Raw genomic sequence first — 14,310 nt, 5'->3', positions numbered from 1 at the left:
GGGGAAAAAAAATGCATGCCAATTGCACAAAAAGGAAGTCATTTCAGATCTAATATGTCACACAGCATGAGCTCTGCCATGTCAATAGCTTGTGTGAGAAGCCCACCTGCTCCATCTCTCTTCCCTCCAATTCCTCCCTCTTCACATGCATAGGAGCCTCTCGTGGGGCCACTGGAGTCTCCACAGAGCCCTCTAGACTGCCATGATTTTCTCCATATTATATGACCTCTCGTGGTCACCTATCTTCCATCATTTCCATGGTGACTCCTCTTCTCACATACAGAGTGTAGACATCCTCAGAGCCCTGTCTTTGGCACTTTTGTTGGAGTTTGGAAAAGGAAGGCTAAGGTATTAGGTTTTAGAAATGAGGGCCAGGCACCTTTGTCCCTGCGGTCTGGAATACATCCATCACCTGCCACTCTTTTCCCTCCTTCACAGCTGGGCCACCAGCTTCCTCCAGGAAGCCTTACCTGACTACCCCTCTCCTCCTCTGGTGCCCATTCATGGTCCTCCCATAATACCCTGTGCATATTTTATTTAGCATGTTGTTTTATAATTATTCATTTGCTTGTATCTCTCCCACCAGGCCATGAGCACCTTTAAGGTAAAGACTACATCTTATTCATTTTATATCTCCAACACTTGCACACCGTAGGAGTTTGGGAAATATTAGCTTAAGGTATTTGTTTTTAATGAATATATGTGACACCTTGGCTATGCCTCATAGCAGTCAAAAGGAACAGCAAGGCATAACTGTGTGACGGAACATGGCCTGGAGCATGAATGGGAGGAAGGAGGAGACAGTGAGATTGATAACAGAAATGTCATCAGATTATGAAGGGCTTAAGTCACGCTAAAGAGCTTGGACTTTCACCCAGCCAATGGGAACCAGCCAGTGTCATCCCTCCACAGAGGCACTGTTGGCATTATGGGACCCTTCTTTGTGTAGAACTACTCCTCCAGGTACCGGAGAGGTGGATAGCATCTTGGTCCCCACTGTCCAAATGCCGGTAGTGTCCTCCCGTCCCATGGCAACCAAAAACGTCTCTACACATTTCCAAATATCCACAGGTGTGTCACTCTGGTCTCAGTGGAGACCCACTAAGCTAAGATTTTCATTTTAGGCAGGAGGATGTATTTCAGGAAGCCCACTCTGGTAATCAGATTGGAGACAGGCTGGAAAAGAAGGCAATTAGAGGCAGGAAACATAGCTCAGGAGGTGACTGCAACAGTCCAGGTGAGAAGTAATTAGGTCTTGCATTAAGATGAAGGTGGTAGAGACGGAGGGAGGTGAGGAATTCAAAAAATAATCACAGAGAGAATCATAGGACTTGCTAATCAAGCAGCTATGGGAGGGTAAAGATTAAAAAAAGGAAATATAAGATAACTTCCCAGTATCTAGCTTGCACAATAGGGTGGTTAGAATTCAAGAGTCAACACGGAAGGAAGAACTGGTTATGCACACTAAAATAGACATCTAGGGCTGGCCCAGTGGCGCAGCGGTTAAGTGTGCACATTCCGTTTCTCAGCGGCCCGGGGTTCACCTGTTCGGATCCCGGGTGCCCACATGGCACCACTTGGCACGCCATGCTGTGGCAGGTATCCCACATATAAAGTAGAGGAAGATGGGCATGGATGTTAGCTCAGGGCCAGCCTTCCTCAGCAAAAAGAGGACGACTGGCAGTACTTATCTCAGGGCTAATAGTCCTCAAAAAAAAATAAAAACAAAAAATAAATAAAATAGACATCTAGGGGAGGAAGTTTTTTGCTTGGTTGAAAATGGTTTAGAAGTCCCTGGCATAAACACATGGGTTAGAAGCCATGAAAATAGAAGAGGTGGCCCAAGGAATGTGACTGTGTGAATAAGGAGGAAAAGGACAGAATCTTAGGAAATGATATGAAAAGGGTAGGCAGAAGAGAAGCCATGGCCAGAGAATGAGAAGGAGCAGTGGGGGCAGAACCAGTGGATTGCATCTGGTTCTGACGGACGAGACCTACAGCAAGCATTCCTGGAATTCTAGGTGTATGCAAACTTCCACTCCTTTGATATATACTACTGCAGAAAACTACGTATTGTGAGAGAGAGGCATACCCTGTTGTCAAGAAGTGCCATATCTGTCTGTAGGAAATATAAAAGAAAGGTGACACATCATCTGCATACCAGTTCTTACTTTTGAAACATCTGGTGACAAACAAAACAGTATAGCAAACTGTAGTTTGCCTGTGTGCCACTGAAACTATCACCTTAATTCTATATGGGCTTCTAAAGGTTAGCATATGCTCATAAGGAACCAACTTGCAAAACCAAGGACAAAACTGCCTAAATAACAGAAGCTTCTGCGTTCTGCTGGTGGTACATGGGAAGCTGGATACTCTGAAAAAATGTATCCTGGAGCAGACATTTGATTGTTCTCCTAGAGTCCATTCTTCTTCCTTTCTATACAGTGTCCTGTTTTCTCTTAGGGATCTACCTTCTTCTTGATGAAGCCTGTGAGCTGGAGGTAGGTCCACAGCCCATGCTCTGACATGAGCCATGATTATCTTAAGCCAACCAGTATACTGCATCTCCTCACCCAATCTTAACCCCTACCCATAGGAATTAGAGCGGAATGGGAATATTCAGGAATGTGGAATGTGACTCAACACAGAACAATGCAATGGAAAGAGACTTCTACTTGCCAAGGCCTTGGAAAAAGTTTTCTCATTCCATTAAGAAAAATACTGGAAGACTAAACAGTTGTTGGGTCAAGAAAGAAATCAAAGAGGAAATTAAAAAATACCTTGAGATAAATGAAAATAGAAAGACAATGGTCCAAAATGTAAGGGATGCAGCAAATGCAGTTCTAGGTGGGAAGTTTATAGCCATATAGGCCTATCCCAAGCAACAGGAAAAATCTCAAATAAACAATCTGACTTTATATTCAAAAGAACTAGAAAAAAAAGAAACAAACATGGTAGAGGGAGGAAATAATAAAGATTAGAGCAGAAATAAATGAAATAGAGATTAAAAAAATAACAGAAAGATCAATGAAACTGAGAGCTGATTCTTTGAAAAGATAAACAAAATTGATAAACCATTAGCTAGACTTTTCAAGAAAAAAAGAGAGAGGGCTCAAATAAATGAAATCAGAAATGAAAGAGAAGTTATAATAGACACCACAGAAACAAAAAGGATCATAAGAGATAATGACAAATAATTACACCAACAAATTGGACAACCAAGGAAAAAATGGATAAATTCCTAGAAACAAATAATTTTCTAAGACTAGAATCAGGAAGAAATACAAAATCTGAACAGACCGATTACTAATCATAAAATTGAATCAGTAATCAAAAAACTCCCAACAAACAAAAGTCCAGGACCAGAAAGCTTCACAGGTGAATTCTACCAAACATTTAAAGAAGAATTAAGACCTATCCCTCTCTTACTATTCCAAAAAACTGACGAAGGATTGCTCCCAAACTCACTCTACAAGGCCAGCATTACCCTGATACCAAAACCAGATAAAGACATGACAAGAAAAGAAAATTATAGGTCAATATCCCTGATGAACTTATATGCAAAAATCCTCTACAAAATATTAGCAAAACAAATTCAACAACATATCAAAAGGATCATACGTCATGATAAACTAGGATTAATTTCAGGGATGTAAGGGTGGTTCAGTATCCACAAACCAGTCAACATGATGCATCACATGAACAAAACAAAAGGTAAAAATCATATGATCATCTCAATAGATGTAGAAAAAGCATTTGACAAAATTCAACATCCATTTATGATAAAAACCCTCAACAAAATGGGTATAGAGGGAAAATACTTCAACATAATAAAGGCCATATATGAAAAACCCATAGTTAACATCATACCTAATGGTGAAAAGTTACAAGCTTTTCCTCTAAGATCAGGAACAACACAAGAATACCCATTCCCATCACTCTTATTCAACATAGGGTTCGAAGTCCTAGCTACAGCAATCAGACAAGAAAAAGAAATAAAGGCATCCAAATTGGAAAGGAAATAATAAAATAGTCACTATTTGCAGATAATGTAATATTGTACATAGAAAACCCTAAAGATGCCACCAAAACACTATTACAACTAATAAATGAATTCAGTAAAGTTGCAGGATGCAAAATAAATATACACAGAAATCAGCTGTGTTTCTATACACTAACAAAGAACTAAGAGAAAGAGAAATTAAGAAAATAATCTAATTTAGGGCCAGCCTCAGTGGCCTAGAGGTTAAGTTTGGCACACTCCACTGTGGCAGCCCAGGTTTGGTTCCCAGGTGCTGACCTATGCCATTCATCTGTCAGTGGCCATGCTGTGGTGCTGGCTTGCATATGGAAAGAGGAAGATTGGCAGCAGATGTTGGCTTAGGGAAAATCTTCCTCAGCAAAGAAAAAAAGAAAAGAATCCAATTTATACTTGTATCAAAAAAATAAAATACCTAGGAATAAATTTAACCAAGTTAACCAATAAATTTGGGGGTTTTTTTTTCTGCTTTACCTCCCCAAATCCCACCAGTACATAGTTGTATCTCTTAGTTGCAGGTCCTTCTAGTTGTGGCATGTGGGACGCTGCCTCAATGTGACCTGACAAGCGGTGCCATGTCCGCGCCCAGGATCCGAACCGGTGACACCCTGGGCCGCCGCAGCAGAGCACTTGAACTTAACCATTCAGCCACGGGGCCGGCCCCAAACCAATACATTTAACCAAGTTAAATTTAACCAAGGAAGTGAAAGACCGATACACTGAAAACTATAAGACATTGATGAAAGAAACTGAAGATGACAGAAATAAGTGGAGAGATATACCGTGCTCATAAACTGGAAGAATTAATACTGTTAAAATGTCCATACCACCCAAAGTAATCTACAGATTCACTGCAGTCCCTATGAAAATACCAGTGGCATTCTTCACAGAACCAGAACAAATAAACCTAAACTTCACATGAAACACAAGAGACACTGAATAGCCAAAGCAATCTTGAGAAAGAAGAACAAAGCTGGAGCTATCACGCTTCCTGGTTTCAAACTATACTACAAAACCATAGTAATCAAAACTGTATGGTACTGACACAAAAACAGACACATACATCAATGGGACAGAGATAAGAGAGCCCAGAAATTACCTCATGCCTAGCTGGTCAATTAATATATGACAAAGGGGGCAAGAATATACAGTGGGGAAAAGACAGTCCCTTCAATAAATGGTGTTGGGAAAACTAGACAGATACATGCAAAAGAATGAAATTGGTCCATTTTCTTATACTATATACAAAAATAAACTCAAAATGGATTAAAGACTTAAATGTAAGACCTGAAACCATAAAAATCCTAGAAGAAAACAAAGGGAGTAAACTCTTTGACAACAGTCTTAGCAATATTTTTTTGGCTATGTCTCCTCAGGCAAGGGTAACAAATGCAAAATAAACAAATAAGAATTCATGAAACTAACAGCTTTGGCACAGCAAAGGAAACCATCAAGAAAACAAAAAGGCGGCCTATGGAATGGAAGAATATATTTGCAAATGATATATCTGATAAGGGGGTTAATATCCAAAATATATAAAGAACTCACACAACTCAATATCAAAAAAGACAAACAATCCGATTAAAACATTGGCTGAGGACCTCAACAGACATTTTTTCAAAAAAGACACACAGATGGCGAACAGATACAAGAAAAGGTACTCAACATCACTAATCTTCAGGGAAATGCAAACCAAAACCACAATGAGATATCACCTCACACCTGTCAGAATAACTACTATAAAGAGACAACAAGTAAGTGTTGGCGAGGATGTGGAGAAAAGAGAACCCTTGTGTACTGTTGGTGGCAATGTAAATTGGTGCAATCACTACGGAAAACAGTATGGAGGCTCCTCAAAAAATTAAAAATAGAACTACCATATAATCCACAATACCGCTTCTGGGTATTTATCTGAAGAAAACGAAAACACTAATATAAAAAGATAGAGGCACCCATGTGTTCACTGCAGTGTTATTTACAACAGCCAAGATATGGAAGCAAACTAAGTGTTCTTCAGTAGATGAACAGATAAAGATGTGATAGATATGTAAAATGGAATATTAGCCATAAAAAAGAATAAAATCCTGCATTTGCAACAACATGGATGGATCTAGAGGGTATTATGCTAATTGAAATAAGCTAGACAGAGAAAGAAGAATACCGTATAATTTCACTTATATGTAGACTCAAAAATAACAAAACAAATGAACAAACAAAACAAAACAGAATCATAGATACAAAGAACAAATTGGTGGTGGCCAGAGGGAAGGGAGTCAGGGGGATCGGCAAAATAGGTAAAAAGGATTAAGAGGTACAAACTTCCAATCACAAAATAAATAAATCATGGGGATATAATGTATAGTACAATGTAGGGAACAGTCAACAATATTGTAATAACTTTATGTGATGACAGATGGAAACTAGTCTTATCAGGATGATTGCTTTGTAATGTATATAAATGTCGAATCAATATGCTGTACACCTGAAATTAATGCAATAGGGTATGTCAACTACACTTCAACAAAAAAAGAAAGAAAGAAAACTGTGGGAAGAGATGCTCTGTAGTCCTGCTGGACATGCACAAGGAAGCAGCCCATGGAAGGTGCTGGTAGCCAACTTACAACCATGAGAGGTAGCCATTTAGGGATAAAGCAGATAATGAAGAAGGCAGAAGGGAAAGAAGGAAAGAAACTAGATTTTTGGTTATATAATTGAAATGCTAGATGAATCCATACCTCAAGTCCATCTCAACTTCTGGATTTTTCAGTTAGTAAGCCAATAAATTCTACTTTCTAAGTCAATTTAAGAAAGGGTTTTCAGGGGGGCAGGCCCTGCGGCATAGGGGTTAAGTTTGCACACTCCGTTTTGGTGGCCCAGGGTTCACCGGTTCAGATCTCGGGCATGGACCTACGCACCACTTATCAAGCTATGCTGTGGCAGGCGTCCCACATGTAAAATAGAGGAAGATGCGCACAGATGTTAGTTCAGGGCCAGTCTTCCTCAACAAAAAGAGGAGGACTGGTGGCAGATGTTAGCTCAGAGCTAATCTTCCTCAAAAAAAAAAAAAGATTATCAGTTTTTCACCATCAAAGCATTCATAATCGACACGTCCATTCTCTTATCAAGGACAAATGGCTCAGTGAGTCTTTAAAAGCAGTGTGAGCCTTCAGCTCAGCAATGTCTTAAGCACAAAAGAATGTTCTGGTCAGGCAGGTGTCATGAGCATGAAGGGTGACATAAGGTACAAATCTGAAGGCAAATCTGCTGATGCTGCTTGGGAGAAAACAATTGATCAAAGGGCGAAGAGCCTCCCAGAGACACATGAACTATGGTTCTGAGTCGAATTGGATACTCACGTGTCTCCTCTCGGCATCAGTGCCATGCTGGCCCTGGAAGCATGCCATCAGGCGCTTGTGGGAATGGTGGCACACTGACCGCACCGTGTCCAGGCGCCGCTCGATCTGACAAAACAGAGACAAATGAGCCATTTGCAGGGCTTAAGAACAAACTCAGCATCTTTCTGATGTAGTGTTTGCTTGTAGGCAGGAAAAGCATCCTATAGTTTAATTTCTTACTGCTTGGGTGTAAATGGAAATGGCCCCCATTCACCTACACCAGGTTTCTTACTATGGACATTCTGAGCCAGATTATTCTGGGTTGTGGGGAGCTGTCCTGCACATTGTGGTATGTTTAGCATCATCTTTGGCCTCTATCCTCTAGGAGCCAGTAGCACCCCACTCCCTCCATTGTGACTATCAAAAACATTCTCCAGTATCAATCGATATTGTCAGATATCCCCCCAGAGACCAAAAGCGTCCCTGGTTGGAAACCACCGACCTCCCTGACACCCAGGGTTTTAGATCCCTTAAAGGCTGACTGTATGTGCAGGGAGAGGGGACAGTTCCGACTAAAACTTGCTATCAGAAAGAGGGGTGGCTGTCGAGCTGCACACTCCAGCACCAGCAAAGGCCTGGGTCCAATCTGCAGAACTGCAAATGAACATCCTCAGCCCAGACCCACACCCACAGCCAAGTGGGAAAACCCACAGGGGCTTTCAGACGCTCTCTCCTGCACATAGCCATGAAGCCTTCCCCGCAAAGTACATCAGACAGAGTCAGAGTAAATGATCCACAACTTACATGGAACACTACTGCTTTTAAAATTATTCTTTACTAGGCTTGGGGTGGTTTTTGTTTTTCCTTTTTCTTTTTTTTTTTTTAAATAAACCTTTAAAGCAGAATGGACAGCCAGCAGTAGGAAACACTGACTTAGGGGACCCATGCATCATGATTAGCTTCCCAAAATATTATTGCTGGGATATGGCTGTTTATGGCAAAGAGAGCTGCTTTTTACAGGAAGGAATGCCAAAAATGTGTGTCCTGATGACTCACTGAGAATGAGAGCAGTGCCTTAAGGAAGCTTTCTATTTTAAAGGGAAATCAACAAATTCAAGGCAGAATACATTTTTACCCCAAGACATTTTATGGAATAGAATGGTGTGTGGCTCTTTCTCAAAGGCCCTCAGTGCACCAGCAGCTCTCCTTTATATCCAAGCCCCGGCCACTAGGGCCCTGATCTGACAGGCAAGTTTATACTTAGGAGGAGAGGCCACATCACCTTCTCTAAATCGCATAACGACCACATTTGAAAACACTGGAGGGCCTGCCCTGTGGCCGAGTGGTTAAGTTGGCACGCTCTGCTTCAGCCGCCCAGGGTTTCACTGGTTCGCATCCTGGGCGCGGACCTAGCACCATTCATCAGGCCATGCTGAGGTGGCCTCCCACATGCCACAACTAGAAGGACCCACAACTAAAATGTACAACTATGTACTGGGGGTCTTTGGGGAGAAGAAGGAAAAATAAAAAATAAATAAAATCTTTAAAAAAAAAAAAAAGAAAAAGAAACACTAGAAAACTGATATACACTCTTCCTTTGCCACAAAAGCAGGGGGGAACAACCCCAAAAAACTCCATTTCATTCTGATTCCAATTTCCACTAGAATGTAAAGTTGCAGGAACAGGTGCCTTGGTCTGTTCTGTCCACTGATTTATCCCAAGTGCCTGGAACGCTGTCTGGCAGCTGAATGGAAGATGCTCACTTAATATTTGTTGAAAGGACAAGTATATATGTGTCCCTGTGCACGTATTAGACAAACAACAGTAAGTAAATTGTGGTTCCCCCCTCCAGGGATTCACAGCCTCCTGGAGAAAGTGCATACAAGCAAAATCAACAGGCAGCCTCCTGAACTGCTCTCTTAGAGATCTAAGAAAAGAGGTGGGAGGACACAGCACAAGTTAAGGGAAGTTTCACACCAGAACATACCAGAAACAAAATCATGTCTTGTAATCCATTCCCAGTGCTTTCCATGTTGAACTCCTTCAACCCTCCCAACAACCCTGGGGGCGGACACTGCTACTACCTTCATTCTAGAGAAATGGAAACTGAGGCACAGGGAGGTTAAGAGTAAGTTCCTGAGGCCACACAGCCAGTCAGGGGCAGACCTGGGATTCCAATCCATGTAGTTGGGCACCCAACTCCACACTTTTAACCATGACTCTCTTTCTTTATAGTTCAAACAACAAAATCAGAAGGGAAAACATCAGTCCTAGCGACAGCAGACATGGGGTAAGTATCTGTGTTAGAAAACAGGAGTTCCTAGAAACTGTCAAACTCTTCAGCCCCACTGGATGTTTGGGCAAAGTGAGAAGAACGGACAGTTGCCAGTTGAGTTGACACACTCCAATGGCCTGTAAGGTCCCCTGGCCTTATCTTAGAGCATCAAGGATTAAATCAGATAATGTCCATTACTGATATGGGATGTAGGAGGGAGGTAATGACATGAAAACCTAGTTTAGTAAAAGCTTAACTGGACCAAAAAGTATTTCTGAAAGTCTGAAAATGAATTCGAAATATATGATAAAAAACGAGGAAGTACTGTTAAGAATGTTATTCTTAAATAAATCTTTAAAAATACTTCAACTCCTTAATAAAACCTTTTAGTCCTAAAAAAAAAGAAAAAAGTGCTCTTAAAATATTCTACCCACAGAAGGCTGTCATAATTGAGAAGGATGTTTCGGCATGGTGTGGTGGAGGCAGCGTTTTTCTCAATTATGCCAACGACTTCTCTCCATGAGAAGAGACAGAAAGTCACTTGGGAGCATATCTTTCTTTGGTCTTCAGGAACTCAGGAACTCAATGGAGTGGACCTGCCGTAGGTTATGCAAATGAGAGGCAAGACAGGCGAGGAGACTTGATAGAAACCTCTGCGCAAAAAAAAAAAAAAAAAAAAGAAAGAAAGAAAAGAAAAAGAAACCTCTGTGCAGAAGAGGTTCCATCCTTCCCTAAGTATTCTGGCGCGGGTGGGGATTGAGTGGGGCTGGGGGAAGTCATGTGTATCAAGGGTCCACTGCCTCCTGGAAGAAACTCCCAGCCCCAAAGTTAGGCAAATCTGTTGAGAGATGGAGTGGAGAGGCCCTGGGTAAGGTCCCTGGTGGGAAACGCCCCTCCCTACAGAGAAGAAAGAAAGTCAGCCTGATGATGTGAGGCCACCCTAAAGCCTCTGGGTGGTTCTGAGAGATCTGGCCATTGTCTCTGAGACTCTGATTCCCTCAGGACGCAACTCAGGCCAGTGTTGGGGAATAACAGTGAGAGAGGGAGCAAGAAGTCAAAACTCTAGGTTCCAGCCAGCGGGGTCCTCTGCTGCAGCTGGCAGGGCCTGTCTCATCAAGGGCACCGCCAGAACGGTGAACTAGAGTCCCCCAGCCTGCCCAGCACCCGTGACCAGGCCACACTGCCAGCCCCGCCTCCATCCCCACCCTCACCCCTGGCACTTGAAAACAACACTACCCCATTTGAGCTTCACAATATGACACCAAAGTTTCAGATCCCTTTCTATCACGGTGCAACTCAACTGCTTTTCCTTCTGCTCAAAACTGTGCTAAATAATTTTATTCTCTTTCAGGTAAAAAAAAACATAAGCTTCAGTTCTCATCTACAGGTTTTGGGTTTTTTTCCTTTAAACAGAGCACTTCAAAAAGATTGTATTTTGTTACCTGTAACAGATCTTCACTGAGCACTTCTGTTTTCTCAGCTCTGTGGGAAAAATTAAAAATTCAGAGTTAAAAATCCAGAAATGAAAAGCCACTCATGAAATTTAATAACTATTATCCTGGAGTTTAAAACAAAACAGGCAGAAATGGGGCTGGCCCCGTGGCTGAGTGGTTAAGTTCGCGCACTCCGTTGAAGGCGGCCCAGTGTTTCCTTGGTTCGAATCCTGGGCGCAGACATGGCACTGCTCATCAAGCCACGCTGAGGCAGTGTCCCACATGCCACAACTAGAAGGACCCACAACGAAGAATATACAACTATGTACCGGGGGGCTTTGGGAAGAAAAAGGAAAAAATAAAATCTTTAAAACAAAACAGGCAGAAATGAATGATAACAAGGGGAGAAATTGTACCAATTTTTACATTAGAGGGCAACTTAAGCAAAACCAAAGAAAAACAAACAAAAGTTTGCAGAGAATAGCAATCCAACGTCAGAACAAATGGTCTAGATCAAACTTGGGTATGCACACAATCCCCCACAGGGGTTAGCGGGTGCACTGATTTAATCTGCCATTTTTCAGGTCTCATCTCAAGAGTTTCTAATTCGGTAGGTCAGCAACAAGATCCTGCATTTTTAACAAGCCCCTCCCAGCCCAGAAATCCACAGCAAGAGGCCTACAGACCACACTGGGAGAAAAGTCTGCTCTGGAGAAAATTAAACTTCAGGTCTTAAAATCATCATTTCTGAGTTTCATAGTCTTATTGAAAGAAGTTTGTCAGAAATCCAGAAATACTATGCAATGATTCACACACAATAAAAATAATTGAGTATTCCCTTCTTCAGATAGCTCATCTTTATAAAGAAACAAAGTATTTTCACAACTTTCCCTTATCTATGCTTTAGAACTGCTGTTAACTTCACTGACCTTTCCAGAAAACCGACATGGCGGCCAGCAATCAGCTGAGGAGCATTCAGAGCTGCTGGAGTCTCAGTTGCCAAATCACAATAATATTTTAAGAAGACTTTTCTCTGCAGTTCAAAAGGGCAGCATCATTGATATACATCACACCCAGAATTACTACAAAGTGCCATTTTGGACTTCTGGTTCAAATAGTGATTTAAGCCAAGTCATTTAACAGGCCTACCAAATTCCCATGGAAATGAACAAGGACATTTTTACAGGAAAAAGAAAGTCTGTTTCAGCTCTTAACATTGCAGGGGGCAGGAGGTGCGGGAAGGCCATCAATGAACCAGATATTATGAAGCCTTTTCATTAGATACACTGCAGAATGGAAGGTTGAATGATCTTGCCCATGAACCAATGCAAAAGAAAGAAAAGCTGTTTGGCAAGAAAGTGGATGGGAACCCCTAGAATGACCTCAAAACCCTGATAAAGCTCAGAGCAACAGTAGCTGCAACAAGGATGACGGTGCACACCTCCAGCCTATGCTTGGGCATTGGCATGTCAAGGAAAACCTAGGCATTGCCACACAGAACTCCAGTACCAGTTGTCACAGCAGTGCCCCAGTCAACCTGGAGATGCCTATAGTCGTGGCTCACTCATTGTTTTTTGCAGGAAACTGAAATTCTGACCTGACTCAAGTACCTCCCAGGTCCACAAGAGCAGAGCCTAAAGATGAAATCAAGGTCCAAGCTTCCAGAAGAGGCCCACTCTCAACTGTATGAACAAGTTCTGTAAGCAGCAGGCCGAAATATGCCATCCCAGCCCTGACTGGCATGCATGGTGCCAGGCATTGCTGAAGTGCCAAACACAGGTAGTCATTCCAGTTAGGGAAGTGGAGCAGGGCCCCAGCTCATCATGAGCTCAAGCAACTGCCTCAAAAAGAGCCCTGACAGTTGGCCTAGCAGGGCCATACACGGCATGAGACTGCCATAGCTTCACCATTGCTCCCTCTCACCAATAGCCTCACCCCTCCTCCAGCGAGATAACACACTGGGTTGTGTAGTTTTCACCTCGTCTTCTCTGGCCAGGACCTAAAGATCTGGACAGGACCCTGAACACCTCTGAGAGATCTCCAGAATCTCCCTCTGTACATGTAAGTATACACAGAAGAAAGTCCCAAGGCCTTAAAATATTCACAAGTTCAAAAAAAAAAAGATTCAGAGCAAATACGTCCTCTAATGAAACAAAATTATTTTAAAATAGAAGAAAAAGAAAACTTAGTTTAAAATCCCAATGTGGGCTAATAGCAGGTGTGAAAGAGTTAGTCACAGCTCAGTGGTACAGGGGAACAAACTATGTGCATCTTTTCTCAGCATCTTGTTCAGCAACCTCACACTGGTAACTTGAAATGAGAAATCAAATACAATACAAACAATTGCAAACAATACAAATCAGGGCTTATTCTTTTCCTTCTTTTTTTTTTTTTTTTTTCAGAGAGTCAGTTATATGAGCACAGCACTGCCACAGCCACAAAGAAAATAAAGCAAATCTAAAATTTTTTTAAAAAGCAAGAATTAATTAGAGAAAAAACAAAAAGTCCATTGGAAGGACAGTCATAGTGCACTCCCCTGTTCAGCTGCAAATAACTGATTGGATATAATAATATAAATATCAAAAGCAGTATATCCAAAACCTGTAATATAACTGTGTTAAAAGAATGAGGGCGCAGAACCGAGAGGAAGGTCACACAAGAGCCCTAAACCCACAATGATCGTAAGAGGAAATCAATAAATAACACCTACACTTGATCACCTGAAGGATAGCAGTTTACACACGTTATTTATAAATCTGGATATAAGTAACTGCCAAAATAAACAGCTAAAATGTGAAAGTGGTTGCCTCTTCAGTTGGGAAATCTCACCTGGGAAGGTGGGGTGAGTAGACAAAGAACCCACTGTACCTCCTGTTAAGCCTTTTACTATTATTTGACTTCTGGATCTACATGTATTCACAGTTTTACATTTTAAAAAATAATATGTTGGTTACGTTTTTAAGTAACATACTTGAGATGGTTTCGAGTGATACATAACTCTAAGTGAAGTACAGCTCTAAGGCAATGGGCCCAACTGTCAGTCTGGACAAAAGTACCCAGAATACACAGAGCAACCAAAACAGAAGGCAAATCAGTACATTTATTGTCCTCTTTTCAAATGAACAACTGGACCCTTTGCTTTAAATTTAGAGACACTTTACCTAAAAAGGTATCTGTAGGCTGAAAAACACACAGAACATATTATATGAAGATGTTAACAGACAGTTT

At 41.6% G+C, this 14,310-nt stretch overlaps 1 protein-coding gene across 2 annotated transcripts in view; it reads right to left on the bottom strand.

The window, feature by feature from the left end:
• Positions 1 to 14,310, bottom strand: part of ARHGAP17 (Rho GTPase activating protein 17) — an 87,616-nt gene that overhangs the window by 44,621 nt on the left and 28,685 nt on the right. For both annotated transcript variants that reach the window (XM_070484664.1, XM_044746872.2), the window contains exons 2-3: positions 11,092 to 11,131; positions 7,396 to 7,500 (exon numbers count right to left, since the gene is read on the bottom strand). In XM_070484664.1, coding sequence (XP_070340765.1) covers positions 7,396 to 7,500; positions 11,092 to 11,131 — 145 coding nt within the window. The remainder of the gene's footprint in view (positions 1 to 7,395; positions 7,501 to 11,091; positions 11,132 to 14,310) is intronic.

This window comes from Equus asinus, chromosome 14 (genome assembly GCF_041296235.1).
Source record: "Equus asinus isolate D_3611 breed Donkey chromosome 14, EquAss-T2T_v2, whole genome shotgun sequence".
NCBI classification, from domain to species: Eukaryota; Metazoa; Chordata; class Mammalia; order Perissodactyla; family Equidae; genus Equus; species Equus asinus.
This window is presented reverse-complemented; position numbering and strand designations above follow the sequence as displayed.